Source organism: Emys orbicularis, chromosome 11 (assembly GCF_028017835.1).
Source record: "Emys orbicularis isolate rEmyOrb1 chromosome 11, rEmyOrb1.hap1, whole genome shotgun sequence".
Taxonomy (NCBI): Eukaryota; Metazoa; Chordata; order Testudines; family Emydidae; genus Emys; species Emys orbicularis.
Genome location: NC_088693.1, coordinates 39,729,198 through 39,749,272, shown reverse-complemented (window position 1 = coordinate 39,749,272; position 20,075 = coordinate 39,729,198). Strand labels below are relative to the sequence as shown.

At 40.6% G+C, this 20,075-nt stretch overlaps 1 protein-coding gene across 1 annotated transcript in view; it reads left to right on the top strand.

Annotated features, from left to right (window-relative positions):
* Positions 1-20,075, top strand: part of SLC25A12 (solute carrier family 25 member 12) — an 81,231-nt gene that overhangs the window by 4,234 nt on the left and 56,922 nt on the right. Inside the window, exon 3 of the mRNA XM_065413224.1 lies at positions 14,537-14,679. Coding sequence (XP_065269296.1) covers positions 14,537-14,679 — 143 coding nt within the window. The remainder of the gene's footprint in view (positions 1-14,536; positions 14,680-20,075) is intronic.

The window sequence follows — 20,075 nt, the reverse complement described above, 5'->3', positions numbered from 1 at the left end:
AATCAAATGCTCAGTTTTGAATTATCCTTTTTATGTGTGATAAGAATTCTCTTTTGCAAAGATAATTTGGAATTGAAGAATCAATTTTTAATTTTAGTATAAAGTTTAATGTGTAATAAAGTAAATTTATTTTAATTTTGGGGTAAATTAAATAACTTCTTAATAATATATATATATATATATATATATACATACGAGTTTAGTCAAACGTTTTATTTTTTTCATGCTAAGAGATACTTGCTTTATAGGTTGCATCGCAGAAAGGTCACTTGGGGCCAGATACTATGAATTTATAAATACATGTCAAAAGTGAAAGGCTTACCTACTTTGTCACTCCTTATTATGTTGGCTTTTTTGCCAGCACCTTTTCTAAATACAGTATCATGACTTTCTCATATGGAGCTGAAAATAATATGTCAGGTAATGGTTCATTCATTTGTATCAAAAATAAATTCCAAAACAGTTTCTTTATTGTAAAATAATTTTCACAATGTAATAAAAATAGTTTGATTAGTTTGTTTCTAAAGAAATAGGACAATTATGTTTACAGTATTATATGTTTAAATGTTTACTGTCTTTCATGTGCCCTTGACTGCATGCTCCCTCTTTTATAACTGAATTCTGCTGCTGTTGTGGATATTTTCAGTACCCTGTATGTTCTATGATCTTGCATATGCAGAGTTTACAGTGGAATGCACTCCTTACAGCAGAATCATGCTTCATAATCTAAGGTTTTATTATTTTAAAATGGAAGGGTAACCTTAAGACGTTGTTGCAATGACATTTGCCTGAGTTTGCAAACATGCAGGAACCCTGAAACAATAGCTCTGATAAAGTGTGAACTACCCTGTTCATTTTAATGGCGTGTTAATTCTTAAATCTAAGACAACAGTTTGTTTGTCATATGGTGAGTCCCACATTCCCCAGTCAAAATAAGGGCCCATTTTGCTAGCTTTCATATGAATACATAGACAGATGCAGTCCCTGGTCCAAAAACTTGGCAGTCTAAGACAAGACACAAGTGGATGTAACAAACAAATAGGAGAAGATGGATGAAGATAATAATTATAGGTTTGTAGTCATTTAAAGTTATTTATTTTTTCTAATAACAAGGAATAAATTTAAATGTTAGCTTTTAACCATGTCACTGCTGATAATTTTAACAGCAGTATACATCTAATATTCTTCTTAGCCCACAGTCCCAAACAATTCCCACACTTTCTCTGGAGCCAAAAGCCCTGCCTTCCTCTTTCTCAGATTTTGAAACCTCCAGCTTCTCTGATAACTTCTGTGATGCAGTTATGGATAGTCAAAACAAAAATATATTTTCAGTACAAAAAAAACTATGAAATATTGAAGACTAAAAATGTGGACCACAGCTTACCGTAATTTGAACGTAACAAAAGTAAACACTAGGGCTACTGTACTTATTGCTGTATTCATTTTGTTTAATATGCCAAAACACTCCAATTATTTTAAATGGAGCTACTTCAGAATTTCCAGTATGCCAACCAGAGATCTGCACATGCATGGGAGCCTTGCTGCAGAAATTAGATCCAGCGTATACATGGGCCTATAGTGTTTCTCTTAAATGGTGTGTGCACCTCAGAGTATTATAAAAATACTGAGACGCATGGCTAGAAAGGGTTAAGCATCCTGCAAAATAAATAACTCTCAAAAGACATATAGGGAGCTAATGTTTGTATTTTTGTGTATTTACATATGTATAAGTAGGGTGGATAATGTAATCAACAGTCCGTGTCTATGCTGTATTCTGATAATTCAGAGGTCAAAAGAAAATCACATATTGTAAATTGAGTGTAAACTCGGGATATCTTAGTATTCATCTCTTTTTGAAATGTATTGTGAGTGGTGGAGGAACAAGCAAATGGCCTTATGTTAATTCGTATAGCTAAGTACCAGTGATGGACCTCCTTCAAAGTCATCCTAATTACCCTTTGTTTCCTGAGGAATTCCAACTTGTCAAAAGACATGAAATTGTATAAAAGATCCTGGGGTCCTGATTCTGTCATCTCAGGTCTGCTTAAGCTTCATCAGGGGAAGTTTGAGTCGCAAGTCTGAGGTCCCAGTTATGCCCTGAATATGCTATTTGGACATTGGACTGTGACCTATTAATTGAATTCTAAAGGAACTCTTTGCAACTACAAAGCTCACCATCTCTACTATTAATCTGAATCTTAAGAATTGAACTCATGTCTGTATGTATATTGATCTTTTAACCATACTCTCTCTCTTTTGTTTTTTAATAAATTTTAGTTTAGTTAATAAGAATTGGCTGTAGCGTGAATTTGGGTAAGATCTGAAACATTCATTAATCTGGAAGGTAATGTGTCGGATCCTTTGGGATTGGTAGAACCTTTTCTTTTATATGATGAAATAAGATTTACAGAAATTTTCATCATATTTGATGTGGGTACCTGGATGGAGGCCTGAGGCTGGATCACTTTAAGGGAACTGTGTTGTTTGGACTTCTGAGTAATCAGTAAGGTAATAAAGAAGCTGTTTTATGCTGGCTTGGTGAATCTAAGTATTGGAATATCCACCAGCTTTTGGGGGTTTGGCTGCCCCATTCTTTGCAGTTCACCCTAATTGAGTGACCATAGCTGGCTCCCCACTAGGACCCCGGTCACAGTGGCGTAGTCGTGCTTGGATACACATTACCACAGGTTAATTGGGATTTTGAATCAGAACCATACGCTTGTCAAAATTTAATTTTGATATTGGAGAGTTTAAGGGTTAAAAATCAGTTACAGTGAGTGACCCATGATCAAGATCCTGACAGAAAATGCCTGGAAGAATTATGCTTACAGAGAGGGTTGTATTTTAACAAAAGGCCCCAGAGCAGGAACTAAAAAATCTGTTAATTGCCAATGATAAGGAAGCAGACCCAGTGAAAATGCTTGCACTGAGAAACTAGCAGCTAGAACTTGACCAAAAGCAAAAAATAGCTACTATGGAAGGAGAAGCTGCTGAAAGAGAATGCCTGTGTTTTGAACATGAACAAAGAATGGCATAAATTTGATTGCAGGAACTAGAAGCTAAGGCAGAAGTGGACAGACTTAAGCTCCAATTCAAGAGAATAAAAGAACAACAGGAACTGTATCATTCTGGAAAGCCAGCTCCTCTCAACAGCAAAGATGGGGATATAATCTGTCCAGTTTGTAACAATGTTGGTATGTTGTTTGACTCTAAGCAGTTGTCTGTGTGTAACCAAATTTACCCCAACACTGCCACCTTTTATGTAAATGCTTTTACAGTGAGTTCGAGTGAAGGTAATCCCATAACTCATGCAGAGAATGTAAAAGTCAATGGTAAAGCTGTTTAGGGCAAATTACAACTTCTAATATCACTCTTGTTAAAACAGATTTTGTCAAAGAGGAAGATTATTTACCAAATTAGAGTGTGAATATTGTAATCCTCTATGACTTTATCGTAAGTGTGCCTTTAACTAGAATCCATCTTGAATGGAATGGTGTTAAACATTAAGTTATAGCTGGTGTAAGGAAGTTATTGCCTAAGGATCTTTTGACTGGGGATGATATTAAAACTTTGTTCAGTCAAGTTGATAACATAAACCACTCACAGGAAAGAAATAATCCTGAACCTGTGTCTACTGGGGCAAGGATTTGCCTATGGAGGGTTTCTCCAAATGTTTGTATAAGATAGCTGTTTATCTGTGCAAAGAAGCAGTGAATATGTGGAAAAAATTCCCAGTTGGTATCTCAGAAGTGAATCTGGTATTAGATAAGGCTCAGGGAGATGTTTCTCTAGAGTAAATTAAAGTTGGTGATCAGGTTAAAGCCCTAATTGAGGAAGAAAAGGGTAATTTTTTTATGGGTGATGGAATGTTGGCTAGTAAAGCTTGGGAGAGTAAGTCTGACCCAGGTAAAAGTGATGTGCTTAAAGTAGCTCAGTGTAATAAGACACTATTTGTAGAAAACAGCAGTTTATCTGTGTCACGGAGTGTGGGGGAGTTAGGGCCCTGCACCCCTCTTCCTGAGATTTACCGTGACTCTCAGCCAGCCAGTAAAACCGAAGGTTTATTAGATGACAGGAACGCAGTCCCAAGCAGAGCGTGTAGGTACAACCAGAACCCCTCAATCAAGTCCTTCTGGGGGGTTTAGGGAGCTTAGACCCCAGCTTGGGGTTCCCTGTGTTGCACCACCCAGCCCAAACTGAAACTAAAAAAACTCCTCCAGCAGCTTTCTCCCCCCCTCCCCTCTCCTTTGTTCAGTCTTCTGGGCAGAAGGTGTCACTTCTCCCAACCCCCCTCCTGGCTCAGGTTACAGCTCAGGTAGCTTCCTTCAAGGGAAGTCCCCCATCCACAATGCAACTTCCCTGCAACATTCCCAGGTCAGTCCGCCCCGCTCCCTGTCACAATCTGTTAAGGGAGGGAAAGGCAAAGAAAGTTTAGATGAGCATAGGCTGCCTTCTGAGCTGATGGCTTTGTCTCATCAGCAGTTTGGGAAGGCAAGGTTAGTGGAACATGAGTATCCCTATACCTTACCTGTTACCAGTGTGGAGAATTGTGACAGTGAAGGAAATGTTCCTGTGTCTGTTAGGGGTAATGACCTTCCTATGAAGGGAGCTACCCCAATCTCCAAACAATTGTCCATGAACAGCCATATGTGCTGGGACAAAGGAAAGGATATCCCAAGCTGTTTGTCTGTTAAAGGGGAATGTTTCTCCAGCTCTTTTCTGTCTGTCTGTACAGCAGACAGAAGAAGCCTGTCAGTCTATGATGGTTGAAAATTTGTCAGTTGACCCAGAGCTGATTCTGGATACAACTAAAGCCCAGGAAGGAAGTGGTCCTGAATTTGTGTCAGCTAGGGATGATGACATTATAACTAGGTTGCATCCAGTTAATGTCATAAATAGCTCCCAGAGACCAAGCGATTCTGGTGCTTCTATTTTGCCTGTTGCTAGTATGTTGCTGGGTAAAGATATGACAACCTTGTCTGATCAGGGTGATATCCTAGCCAGGGCACAAGGAAAGCATGAAGGTAATTTGACTGTTTATCCACTAGTAGTGTGGAAACTTGTAATAAGGAAGAGAATGCTTCTAATCTTGTGACTATGAAGTCTAGCAGTTTACCTGAAAGGGAGTTTGTGAAAATCCTCCAAATGGGACAGAGGTGATTCTGGATATAAGTGAAACCCAGAAAGTGTCTGTCGTTGCTCAGGAAAATGTTCCTTTAGAGCAAGCTCTAGGTGAAAAGGGTAAGGGCAGAATTTCTGTGAAAAATGGGTTGTTGCTTAGAAAAATTCCTGAAGAGAAAAATCTTCAGGGTAGTTTTTGCAAGCAGTTTGCTGCAACTAATGGGTATTGAAGTGATTTGATTGAGTTAACTCAGGGTGAATCACTGTATAGAGAAAGCAACAGTTTGTTTGGGAGACTTGTTCCAGTTCCTAACTGCCAGAGTCTTTCTGAGTTGTATAGATCCACTGACTTTGCTTTAGAAAGACCCAGTGTGGATATCTTTGAAAAGGTTTCGAATGAAATAAAAATTGTTAGGGAATTTAAACAGCCCTATAAGCTTAACCAGCTTGTTGGGGAGACAATGTTGTTGGAACATGAATGTCTCCATGTTGATACTTTAAGTAAGCAGTCTGACTCGGGCACTGAGGAAAGATCGGGTTACTGGGTTACAAGGATGTGGGGGAGAGCAGGCAAACTCTCATCTCTAGATATTTTGGATATGACTTGTAGTCTCTTAGCCCTGGTCTACACTACGAGTTTAGGTCGAATTTAGCAGCGTTAGATTGATTTAACCCTGCACCCGTCCACACAATGAAGCCACTTTTGTCAACTTAAAGGGCTCTTAAAATCGATTTCTGTACTCCTCCCTGACAAGGGGATTAGTGCTGAAATCGACATCGCCAGGTCGAATTTGGAGTAGTGTGGACGCAATTTGACGGTATTGGCCTCCGGGCGCTATCCCATAGTGCTCCATTGTGACCACTCTGGACAGCACTTTCAACTCAGATGCACTAGCCAGGTACACAGCAAAAGCCCCGGGAACTTCTGAATTTCATTTCCTGTTTGGTCAGTGTGGCGAGCTCATCAGCACAGGTGACCATGCAGCCCCAGAATAGCAAAAGAGCTCCAGCATGGACCGAACGGGAGGTACTGGGTCTGATCACTGTTTGGGGAGACAAATCCGTGCTATCAGAGCTCTGTTCCAAAAGACAAAATGCCAAAATATTTGAAAAAATCTCCAAGGGCATGATGGACAGAGGCTACAACAGGGACCCGCAGCAGTGCCACGTGAAAATTAAGGAGCTCAGGCAAGCCTACCAAAAAACCAAAGAGGCAAATGGCCGCTCCGGGTCAGAGCCCCAGACATGCCTCTTCTGTGATGAGCTGCATGCAATTCTGGGGGAGGGGGGGCTTCCACTACCTCACCCCTGTCTGTGGACACCTGCAAGGGGGGAGTCTCATGCAACAGGGATGAGGATTTTGGGGACGAGGAAGATGAGGAGGTGGAGGAGGATGAGGATAGCGCACAGCAGGCAAGCGGAGAAACCATTCTCTCCGACAGCCAGCAACTGTTTATCACCCTGGAGCCAATACCCTCCCAACCGTCCTAAGGCGGGCTCACGGACCATGAAGCCGGAGAAGGCACCTCTGGTGAGTGTACCTTTGTAAATATAATGCATGGTTTAAAAGCAAGCATGTTTAATGATTAATTTGCCCTGAAGACTTGAGATGCATTCGCGGCCAGTACAGCCTCTCCTTTTAAATGGCCAACCCAACGGGTGCTTGGTATGGGAAAGGAGGGCACTGCTGTTTGAAACCATTCCCACATGTTATGAAGGTTGAAGAAGCCGAAAAATTGTGGCTTACCGTGGCTGCCTGCAAGCCGAATTCTGTTGCCCGGCCCTGCGTGTGTGATCTCACACCAAACCGGCAGGCCCTCAATATAAGAGGCAAAATGCGACCTTGTATCGAAAGCACATATGCTATGTAATGTTAACAGCTTGGCTCACCGTGAAAGAGTCTACCCATTGTTCTCTAAAATGTGTCTCTTTAAATACTACTCTCCCTTTTTTTCCTCACGCAGCTGCAAATGTTTCAACGCTCCCCAATCATCTCCGTCTCAGAGGCTAGCGCAGATAAGAAGGCAAAAAAAATCCACTTGCGATGAAATGTTCTCTGAGCTCATGCAGTCCTCCCGCACTGAAAGCGCTCAGCAGAATGCGTGGAGGCAAACAATGTCACAGTCCAGGAAAGCAGAAAATGAATCCGAGGACAGGGGGGACGAGTGAGATGAGAGATGGCGGGAGCAAGATAAGAGGTAGCGGCAGCGCGATGAGAGGAAGCAGGCTGCAATGCTGAGGCTCCTGGGGGATCAAACTGATATGCTCCGGTGTCTGGTGCAGCTGCAGGAAAGGCAGCTCAGACCACCGCTGCAGGAAAGGAGCACAGACCGCCGCTGCAGCCCCTGTGTAACCGCCTGCCCTCCTCCCCAAGTTCCTCACCCAGATGCCCAAGAACGTGGGGGGGGGGGGGGCGGAGACTCCGGGTACCCAACCACTCCACCCCAGAGGACTGCCCAAACAACAGAAGGCTGGCATTCAATAAGTTTTGAAGCGCAGTGTGGCCTTGTCCTTCCCTCCTCCCCTCATCCACCACCCCACCCGGTGCTTCCCTCCTCCCCTACCCCTCCCGGGATACCTTGGCAGTTATCCCCCTATTTGTGTGACAAATTAATAAAGAATGCATGATTTTGAAACAATCAGGACTTTATTGCCTCTGCAAGCGGTGATCGAAGGGGGGAGGGTGGTTGGCTTACAGGGAAGTAGAGTGAACCAAGGGGGGAGGTTTTCATCAAGGAGAAACAAACAGAACTGTCACACCGTAGCCTGGCCAGTCATGAAACTGGTTTTCAAAACTTCTCTGATGCGCAGCGCGCCCTGCTGTGCTCTTCTAATTGCCCTGGTGTCTGGCTGCACGTAATCAGCGGCCAGGCGATTTGCCTCAACTTCCCACCCCGCCATAAATGTCTCCCCCTTACTCTCACAGGTATTGTGGAGCAAGCAGCAATAACAATGGGAATATTGGTTTTGCTGAGGTCTGAGTCAGTAAACTGCGCCAGCGAGCTTTTAAATGTCCAAATGCACATTCTACCACCATTCTGCACTTGCTCAGCCTATAGTTGAACAGCTCCTTGCTATTGTCCAGGGTGCCTGTGTATGGCTTCATGAGCCATGGCATTAAGGGGTAGGCTGGGTCCCCAAGGATAACTATAGGCATTTCAGCATCCCCAACAGTTATTTTCTGGTCTGGGAAGTAAGTCCCTTCCTGCAGCTGTTCAAACAGACCAGAGTTCCTGAAGATGCGAGCGTCATGTACCTTTCCCGGCCATCCCACGTTGATGTCGGTGAAACATCCTTTGTGATCCACCAGTGCTTACAGTACCATTGAAAAGTACCCCTTGCGGTTTACGTACTGGCTGCCAAGGTGGTCTGGTCCCAAGACAGGGATTTGCGTTCCGTCTATCACTCCACCACAGTTAGGGAATCCCATTGCAGCAAAGCCATCCACTATGACCTGCACATTTCCCAGAGTCACTACCCTTGATAGCAGCAGCTCAGTGATTGCGTTGGCTGCTTGGATCACAGCAGCCCCCACAGTAGATTTACCCACTCCAAATTGATTCCCGACTGACTGGTAGCTGTCTGGCGTTGCAAGCTTCCAGAGGGCTATCGCCACTCGCTTCTCAACTGTGAGGGCACTCTCATCTTGGTATTCTTGCGCTTCAGGGCAGGGGAAAGCAAGTCACAAAGTTCCATGAAAGTGCCCTTACGCATGCGAAAGTTTTGCAGACACTGGGAATCATCCCAGACCTGCAACACTATGCGGTCCCACCAGTCAGTGCTTATTTCCCGGGCCCAGAATCGGCGTTCCATGGCATGAACCTGCCCCATTACCACCATGATGTCCAAATTGCCAGGGCCCGTGCTTTGAGAGAAGTCTGTGTCCACGTCCTCATCACTATCATGATCGCACTGTCGTCGCCTCCTCGCCTGCTTTTGCAGGTTCTGCACATACTGCAGGATAACGTGCAAGATTTACAATGGTCACAACAACAGCGGTGAGCTGAGCGAGCTCCATGCTTGCCGTGGTATGGCATCTGCAGGAGAGCAGAGTTGCAGCAGAAGCGGTGGATGACGATAGATGCCACGAGAATAGATATTTATACCAAATGACGAGAGGACCTGTGAGGTGAATTCATGGCACCAGGAGAGCAGAGTTGCAGCGAAAGCGGTGGATGACTGAGGTCATTTACTCGGTTGAGCTCAGTCATCATTTTACTCAATTGAGACTGAGCTCATTTACAACAGCAGGAGAGCAGAGTTGCAGCGGAAGCGGTGGATGACGATGGTTTGCAGACCTACTGCACCGTCTGCTGCCAGCAGCACCCATGGCACAACAGCAGCAGTGACGCTGAGCTGAGCTGAGCAGGCTCCATGCTTGCCGTGGTATGGCGTCTGCACGGAAAAAAGGCGCGAAACGATTGTCTGCCGTTGCTTTCACGGAGGGAGGGGCGACTGACAACATGTACCCAAAACCACCCGTGACAATGTTGTAAATGTACACATGTGATAGAACTGATGTTAATGTTATTGCTAATGATTGTAACTAACTTGTTGCTGATACGAAGAACTATAAAAATGTACAATGTGCATGGTCTTTTGGAAAAGCCCTTGAACGTGTTAAAAGTGGTACATAATTGAAACCCTTATGATTATGCTCTTTGGTTTAACAAGAACACACTTCGTGTTAAAAAGTCTAATAATGTTGAGGCTTCACAGCTAATGCATAGACATATTTCTAAAACTTTTCACAGCAGAAAATACACTACAAGCTTGAACTGCTGTGCACAAAGGGAAATTGAGGTACAACACCTCACAGCCTTCACGGCTGAATGCCAGAGTAAGTGCTCTCTGAAGAACATTAATGGCTATGTTAAGTTAATACATAGACCAAACCCTGGAATCACTAAAGTGTTTCACAAAGTATGGGCTAAGTTTTTGGCTGGGGCCAAAGCATGCATCATAATTTGGCCTTACAAAGAATTCAATGTAAACACAGCTCATATCAATGTGGGGAGATTCTTAAGGTGTATCCAGGAGCTATAATTTCGCCCTTCCACACCAGTCTCACGTTGGAGGTATGACTCATGGCTAGAAAGGGTTAAACATCCTGCAAAATAAATAACCCTCAAAAGACATGTAGGGAGCTAATGTTTATGGTTTTGTGTATTTACCTATGTATAAGTAGGGTGGACAGTGTAATCAACAGTCGCTGTCTATGCTGTATTCTGATAATTTAAGGTCAAAAGAACATCCTATCATGTAAATGAATTGTAAACATGGGATATCTCAGTATTCATCTCTCTTTGAAATGTATTGTGATGGGTGGAGGAACAAGCAAATGGCCTTATGTTAATTCGTATCTCTAAGTACCAGTGATGATATTTGAACATTGGATTGTGACCTATTAATTGAATTCTAAAGGAACTCTTTGCAACTACAAAGCTCACCATCTCTACTATGAATCTGAATCTTAAGAATTGAACTCATGTCTGTATGTATATTGATCTTTTAACCATACTCTCTCTCTTTTTGTTTTTTAATAAATTTTAGTTTAGTTAATAAGAATTGGCTGTAGCGTGTATTTGGGTAAGATCTGAAACATTGACAAATACCCAAAAGTCTGAAAATTGTTATATTATGAACAAGTGTAGTATCACTTTTTAATATCTAATGCTTCTATAGGGATAGCGGTAGGGTCTGCATCCTGCCTTTGCAAGGGGATTGGACTAGACTATCTAAGTATGTTCTGCCTCAGATGACTGTGGTCCTAAAACCAGGCATTTCCTCTCCTTTTTTTCCTCCAAGAAGTTCTAGAATTATAAACATTAAATGGATAATGTCAAGATTGTTATTGTGTCCTGACATTAGATAAAGCCTGTTCACTTGACTGATGATGGTGCACTATAAGGAGGAATCTACGAAGGCTCTAGTTTGCTTCTGGCAAGTTACAAATGTGGCCCTTAATTGGGTGAAGTTTGAACTTCCTATTATTCGTCAGATATTTATGGGTTCCTGCTCTTCATGTTTGTATTTGGAGGAGGTTGGAGTTTGTTTTGTTTTTGAGGAAAAATCTAGTTTTCTTATTCTTTAAATCAAACTGACTGACATGCTTATGAATCAAGCTTTTACAAATTCAATTATACCTATTGGAATGTTCTTTTATTAATAATCTGAATAAAGACTTAATGAAAAGACTGGATACAAAGTGCAAATCTGGAATTTGTGAGATCTTAGGCTCTTGCCTTTTTTAGAAGAAACACACTCACTGCGTCAATTTCTACATTGACATTACCTATAATTGAGCACTCTGATCTTATTTATTCAGTGTGCACTGGCAGACTGTTCCAGATGAGCCTCAGATTTTTGTAAATATTTCACAGTCTTGGGGCTTGTGAAAAATAGTTATTCTTTTATATTTAAATATGTTTGCTCAAGAACGATTGTGTAAAATAAGTGGTGGTCATAGGAAAGAGAATCAGTAGTCAAATTCAGCTGGCTTGTGGTGGCTTGGTGAGCTGGTATATTTTGGGTGGACTCCAAAATATAAACTTTAATTTCACAATAGCTAAATCCTTCGCTTTCAAATTCTGAACAAGTGCAGGGATGTTTTTCTGAGTCTGAACACAACCTGAAACAGAGCTCAGAGGCATGAACTGCCCCAACTCATCTCAGTACATGTTAACTCTAGAGCATAATTATAATTTGAATATCAATTCTGTTAATGTTCATTGATGCAAATATGCAAAAAAAATGGCATCAGCTGACAATTATTCCTACATTCAGAATATGAAGAGGGATGATCATATGAATATCTGCATAATCTACCGAAAATGGCATCTTGTTTTGGCATCTCAAGCATGGGCTTGCTTTGTAAGGGGAACTTGGGAAAGTAACAATACATTTTTCTCTGGATTAAAAACCTTTAAATGAATTCAACCTAATATTTTTAAATATGGGAATCTAACTAAAATGGCAGAAGTGGTTATTGGAGATTAATAGGTGTTGGAAATATGCAATTTAAGTGTTACAATGTTTTGGGAATGCTGAAATATTATAAGGACACGGTAAGAGTAAAGTTGACCTGAAATTCAGGTTTTGAGAAAAAACAGTAGTAATGTTTCCAGTCATCTCTCTCAGCAGTATTTGCCCTAATATATTAAAACCAGAAAGTGAGACCAATTTATATGTATGTAGTGCAAGATATAAAGAAAGCAAATTACTAAACAGCATAAAGAGTGAAATGTAAACTGTTTAACTTTCTCAATTTTAATTGGAGTATTTTTTACAATTAAGTTTTAAGATGAGTACCTATAGACTATAGCTAAAATCGAATTAAACCTAAACAGTTTTCTCCAGACACAGTTGTGTCCTACCCCATATTCATGGACACAGATTCTATAAAGGCTTGCATAAAAATCCTCTTACTACAAATAGGAAAACTTTCCAGCCTTAGAAATATATTATTTTGGTTGGATGTATCATACTGGTATGTAGGTTAATATGAGTATTTGAGCCCGTGAAAGGTAATGATGAATTCATATATGTGTGGCAGATTTTTTTGGAGGTGTGACTAGAGGATAAGTTTATTTAATTTCAGTATTTGTGATTTACCACATTTATTTTCTATTGTGTATATGAGAATCTTGGGTCAGAATTCAATACAGAGCAATATGTGAGGTGTAGCTGACTTTCATGGTCTCTGTAAGGTTTTTCTGGCTTACCTCACATTTTACTGTATATATTTTAGACCTTTTTTTAAATTTACACTTCAAAATGTTGAGTATAACTCTTTTTGAAAAGTTAGCAAACTTGTTTTCCCTGTCAAAATCCTTTGGTACTTCCCTGGCTCTCCATGCTGTTTCAGTTTTTCCACACATTCATTCTCTGATCTTGCTCTGTTTGAAGTTAGTGGGGTTTTTAGATTTGAAATATTAAAATCTCTTGGGCACCACACAGTTTTGTCTTTTCACCTGCTATCAAAGTAACTTTTTTTTTATTTTTTATTTTTTTGCAGTCAGTTACTACTGTATTAAAAATTTAAAAATAGAGGCTTTTCAACTCTGGATCTACGAAAAAGGGAAGGAAGGATCTTTTTATTGATGATGTGGAGCCCAGAGGCTTGGACAGTCATCTTTCTGTATATTCTTACAAAGAGATGCATTTGGGTTAATGCATAAAAAAAGAAGCTGCAACATCAGTGCCTTACTCCCACCCCCTCAAAAAATGAAGCAACCTCTGGACAAAGTAGAAATGAGGTCCTTAGAAATTGCTTTGAGTAATGCTTTTCTTTATATGTATCTTCACCAGAAGATGAGTCTCCCAGGGGCACACAGGCTGTGGGACATGCCCATGGGGCAGAGGAGCGCCACCCACCCTTCCTGACCCTGGCTCGGTGTCCATCTGCCTGTCCGGCTGTGTCCCTCTCCTGCCAGTGCCGCACGCTGCTCCTCTGGTTTGCGGCCCAGACCCACCCTTATGAGGCACATCTCCCATCTGACTCAGCCCCATGACGCACCCCCCCGAGTGACTCACCCCCTCCCAGTCTGTAGATTTGGGGGACTCTGGCCACGATTTGGGTGGGCCATGGCCCACCCGTGGGGGGTCCCCCATTGAAAAAGCCATACAATAAAAATCAGAATTGGTATTTTGGAATTCTGAAACAACGTTTCTGGAACTGAAATGTTTTGGAAATTTTGATTGATGGGAAATTTTAGAAAGATTTTTTTTCTGATTTGAACTAAAAACAAATCTTGAAATCTTATAATTTCCCACAAACCAGAGATTTAAAGTTTTGACCAGTTCTAGATTCAACATAAGTTAATGTATTTTGCTTCCAAATCTTCTGTCACACTACAGTAATGACTTTCTAGTATACATTACCATCAGTCCACCTGTTACCAGTACACTGCTGTTGAAAATGGCTTAACAATTCTGCATTTTCTATGATATTGTTGGTTTGTAAGGGTTAGATAGCTAAGTAAGGGATAATACAGTCTTTCTGTCTTTTAAGGAGTTCCTAAGCATTTTCTAATGACGATATTGAAAATGTAGCATGAAAATTATGGCCTTTTATAACTTTAAATGAGAAGTTATGTGGTTCTAATGGTTTGTCTGAATTTATGTAAATACACAAGCATTTAAGCAAATTTGTAATCTGCTTTTTTGTTCAAGGATGTGGCAGGTACGTGAATCCATTGTTTGTTCCACAGGCATAATCTGATTCGTTGTATGAAATGACTAGCCTGCTGACACTTCAACTGTTTGAATAGAAGCCCTAAATCACAAAGTAGTTATTATTCTATGCGGTGTTTCATACTTTTAAAATTGATATTTGACTAACTGTACCAATTCAATAACCGTAACCTAATCAGCATCCAAATTATATTATTTTGTTTTCTCTCTTTTACTCTAGTATGCCACTGTTGAGAAAGATGGAGAGCATTACATGACACCAGGAGATTTTGTGCAGAGATACCTAGGACTATATACAGACCCAAATTATAATCCTGAAACACTGCAACTATTGGCAGGAGTAGCAGATCAAACAAAGGATGGGTGAGAACTTTGCTTTCCATTACGAGCGTATAATTGGCAAATGATTTAGTATGTCTTCTGGTTACTTTATTGCCTTCTAAAACAATATCTTAGTATTTGTGTTGCGCTGTATGAGTTAATTGTTTACCTAAATAATGAGATTTTCTCAAATTCAGTAGATAATTTTGTTTCAGATTAGTGAGAATATAGAGTATAACAAAGTATAACAATTTTTAAGGTGCTTTTAACTGAGGGGTTAACATAGTATTTAGTATTTGAAGAAGTTAATTCAGGTCCATAGTCAACAACTGTAGAGGCTTTAGCAGGCAAACTACGGCCCACGGGCTGGATCTGGCCTGCCAGCCGTTTTAATCCGGCCCTCGAGCTCCTGCTGGGAAGCGGGGTCTGGGGCTTGCCCCACTCCAGCCGGGGAGCAGGGTCGGGGGCCACTCCATACGGCTCCCGGAAGCAGCAGCATGGCCCCCTTCCGGAGCTCCAGCTGGGGAGTAGGGTCGGGGCCGTGCCACGTGGCTCCCAGAAGCAGCAGCACAGCCTCCACTCCAGCTCCTAAACGTAGGGGCAGCCAGGGAACTCCACTCTGCATGCTTCCCCCACCCCAACCGCCACCCATTGGCTGGAGCTGCAGGGGCGGTGCCTGTGGATGGGGCAGCATGCAGAGCCGCCTGGCCGCGCCTTAGTGTAGGAGCCGGAGAAGGGACATGCCGCTGCTTCCGGGAGCTGCTTGAGGTAAGTGCTGCCCAGAGCCTGCACCCCTGAGCCTCTCCCCGCGCCCTTGCCCCAGCCCTGATCCCCCTCCCGCCCTCCGAACCGAACCCCTCGATCCCAGTCCAGAGCACCTTCCTGCACCCCTTCAAGCACCCCAACCCCCTGCCCCAGTCCTGATTCCCCTCCCACCCTCTGAACCCCTTGATCCCAGCCCAGAGCACCCTCCTACACTCCAAACTCCTCATCCGCAGCCACACCCCAGAGCCCGCACCCCCACCAGGAGCCCTCACCCCCCCCTCCCCGCACCCTACTCCACCACCCCAGCCCGGAGCCCCCTCCCGCACCCTGAACTCCTAATTTCTGGCCCAACCCCAGAGCATGCACCCCCAACCAGAGCTCTCATCTCCTCCTGCACCCCAACTCCAATTTTTTGAGCATTCATGGCCCGCCATACAATTTCTATTCCCAGATGTGGCCCTCGGGCCAAAAAGTTTGCCCTGGTCTTTAGTATCCATAATTAAACACAGCTTGGAAAAATAGAAAAGATGTTATGCAATTTCTGTAGTGTGTGGTCTTTATAATACCTCTCTGCCACCATTCACATACCGATCAAACCACTGAGAACCTCTTGGCAAGAGAGACACCAAACACTTTTTATGTAGGAAGAAAAGTATAACCTAATCAAGATAAGGTTATACTGCACAGAGTTTTTTAATCATTGCTGAACAGTAGTCCTTGTTTATAAATTGCTCTCTGAAACTGTTTCACAAAATGCACAGTCTTCTAAGATGTATTTTATTTTTTTAACCTACTCTGTTCCAAAGTAGCCTTGCCTGCCTGCTCTTCTCCACTGCTGCATTTAGGTGTCCAGGTTTGGCACTGTATTGTAGCAAGAAGCATGGATGTTGTTAAAGTGGAGCCAAGAGGTTACGAAGCATCAGAGCAGAGGTCAAAAATACCATCAGAGAGGAGTGGGCATTTGGTAGAGAAGAGATGGAAGGCTGCTATTAAAATAGAATACAATCTATTTTTTATAGATAAATTTCATTTATTTGAAATTGAAAGCCTCTTATTTTCCTTGGTTCTGTAAGTGTAAATCTGACCCTGGATGGTACTTAGATGTTTTTTGTTTTCCTTTATCGTAGTATTTTAGAATATTTTATTTTATATTGCAAGGACCCTGATCAAAAAGGTTTGGCATCTGCACTTGATAAATAAAATTATCGTTCTATGAAATGCATATAATTTGTGTTAAATAGCGAAGATAGAATTTACTCTTTTTTCTATAGTTACATAATGTTTGTTAAATAAGGTTGCAACATTTCTCCTTGGACTTTTAGGAGGTATTTGATAACCCAAAGAAGTAACATTACTGTCTCTAACACATGGATGTAATGGGATGTATCACCAGCAATATGGCTGAAGATACGTATCTTTTTGAAATCATGATCAGTAAATAAGCAAATCTGTAATATTTTGCTTTCTCCCACAGCTGTTGGTCATCTTTTAGAAATGTGTTTATTTGAAGAGTGGTTTTTTAAAAGGACCTTTTGTACAGTTAGGAATCAAGAGTGTCTTTCACTTCTTATAGCAGACCCTGAGACTGAGAAATTGCTGGTTTTCTGCCACTTTCTGTTTTGTGTGTAGCTTTTTGTTTGGACAGTATTGTTCAGAGTGAGATCAGTGTATTCATGCAGGCGATAAAATATGATGAAATAATGTGTAACTTACTGTCCAGAGTTTGGATTTTTACAGAGACAGAAGAAGTTGGAAGGTGGCCAACGTATTTGAGCATTAACATGTCCAGACTTAGCTTGCCTTCCCAGTAGGTAATAGTCATTTTAGCTCCCGCCATGAGTAAAGGCCGATATTTCCAGCCTTATATGCCAACTGTAAAGAAGCAAAAAAACTCCACCACTTGTTGGAATAAATGTAGTTTACATCTATTGATCATGAAATCTGCTGCTTAAAATTCAGAAGAGCAAGTACTTATAACATCTTAATATTCCACCTTCACTAGTGTTTGGATTTTTGCAGTTGAGAGCTTTCATATCAAAACATTCTCAAAATATGAATAGGACTAGTAAAATATGGTTTAAATCTTGATTGGTATTTACAAATTAATGTAATATTCTCTTTTTTATTCACTTACTGTTTCATTTTTATGAGGCTTGAGCCTGCTCTCCAGAATATGACAATCTACACCTTGGAAAATGAGCTCACTGGTTAATTTTTGCAAAGTACAGAGTGAAGCATGCTGCATATTAGAGGGCAAAAATTATCTCTAAAATCTGTTTTAGATTATTTAACAGGATACAAAAATGTGATTAAAATAACCTTGCTTGCATAAAACTAATCTTTTTTCAAATTTACTTGTAGGCATTTTAACATTCTTTTTGGATGCTTTCTTTAATACATCCTTCTCTTCCACTCACAATGTAAGCAATTAATGTTGTGTACTTGAGATTCTTAGTTGAAAGGGTCTAGAAAAGTGTTTCTTTTCTCTTCTTGTTGCCATCATCCAAAATTGGTGGGAGATAGGAACTCAGAGTTGGGTTTATTTAGGAGTCCTGGGTTCAGATCCTAAAAGAGTCACAATTGAAAATACATTTGGTTTTGTCCTAGTTTATAGTTCTGATTCAGACGAAGAATACTGTTTCATCTGATCAGTAGTCTCAGTTCAGGAAAACACATAACTAAAATAGGATTTTAGGCTAAGATTGAGTTGCATTTTCAGAATTATGTGAGACAGTTCACACAGCACCAGACTGCTGCATGCTTAGTGCCAGAGTGTTATTTCCTCACCGTTAAAAACACAAAATTAATCTAGAAATGAATGTGATTAGGGAACAGAAAAAATAAGGATTTGATTATATATCATATTTGCTTGTGAGGGACATCTGAAATAGTAATTTGGTGTTATAAATAACTTTTGTTCAAAAGTAGAAGTTATTAGCAAAATAGGATGATGTGAATTGCAACTTAAATGTGAAGTTTTAGGTGTACAATTAAAAATAAAATGACTTTATGCATTATATGCTAATAACTGATGATGTGATGGGGAACTATTATTGTGTGATCTGGAATACAAAATATTTGGACACTCAGTTGTCTGAAACTGCTCCTTCCAGAATCTTTAGATCTATATTTATCTGTAGTCAGGATTTTTTCATGTGAAAGATTTATTCTGTCCCTATATGGTAACAACATCAGGTTTATCCCTGAATTTTTTTTCCAGAAGCATATTCTTTTATAGCCTTCATCGTGAGTCTTAGCATCTTATACCAAATTTTAGTCTTTGATAACTGTATTATTTCTACAGGTAGTTTCATGTATAACATTATTAATTACTTTAGTCTAAAACCAAATTGTAATAATACATTACGCTTTTCCGAGGATCTAAAATTGCTTTACAATGTTTAGGTAAGCATTAATGTCCCTTTTGTGTACACTACACACAGAGAGCTAAAGCGACTATCCAAAGTCACACTGCAGATCAATGGCAAAACCTGGGAATTGAACCAACGTCTTATGAATAACCATTAACTAGTCTGCCCCTAAAAATTAAGTTCTCAAATTTTAAGTAACTCAAGAAGGATTAACAATCCTAGAAAAAATGGTCAAGAATAATCAAAGTTTATGACAGTTCTGGAAAAAGATGGAGTATTTGGGGACCAGTTTGCTTTAGGTGCACCTTAGAAAGGTTTTTTTTTAAATAGTTGTTCTGTCCTTTAGTTTGATACATTTGTCATTTTTTGGGGATTGAACTCACCAGCAGCAGTGTTTGGGCTTTCTTGGTAGAGGGCTTCTTTTGAAACCTCCTAGTTGTTGGTGCTCTCCCACAATCCAGAACTGACGGGCTTCAGGACACAATGCAAGTTGTGTATATTTGGTTTAGTTTCCTGTTTACTTTATCCCACAGTTTGCCTATCAACCTATTTAAAAGATGTTGTTTCTCAGGGGCTAAAATCTAATTTGCCTATCTTTAATCTGGAGTAAATTGTGTGTTCTGTAAGACTGGATGGTAGTCTGTCCTTTGGGTGGATGTAACTATGTTGGTTATTGCATAGTTCTTGTTCCCATTCTAATTTTTCTTGGTTAAAATCTGATAAATAGAACCAGGGCCCTTAGATTTCAACTTTTCCAAAATCATCACCTTGTGGAAGAAACTCATTTTTGTAAATTGTTAGACTGGTGGTCTATGATAGAAATGTCAAAGTTGAGATTTTTCCTGTGTTTAGTGGCCCATAATGTGGGTGCCATATTTCTAGATTCTAGTTCAGTGGGAATATGGAAACTAAGGGATCTTGTTATAAGGATCTGTATTTTGGTTAGTGTATATATAAGGGCTAGATGAACTAATGGCTACTATGGCCTAATTCATTAAACTGTTTCATAAAATATGCATCTGTACAATTGAGGTCTTCGTACATGAACAGTCCCTGTGCAAAATAACTGCTATGCTTAATTCACTGAGTTCATCCTTTAGTATTGAGAGTACTGGAAGGCTATATTTTGTAAATTGAGATCAATAAATATTTTTTTGAGAATTCTTACCTTGATAATCTGCAGAAATGTTATGCATGTTACTTTATTGCTATGGATGCAGTTCATTTTTGTGGTTTAAACTTATTTTGGAGATTACAATGAAATAAAAAAATACCTAACTGATGTTAAAATAAAGTAGATAA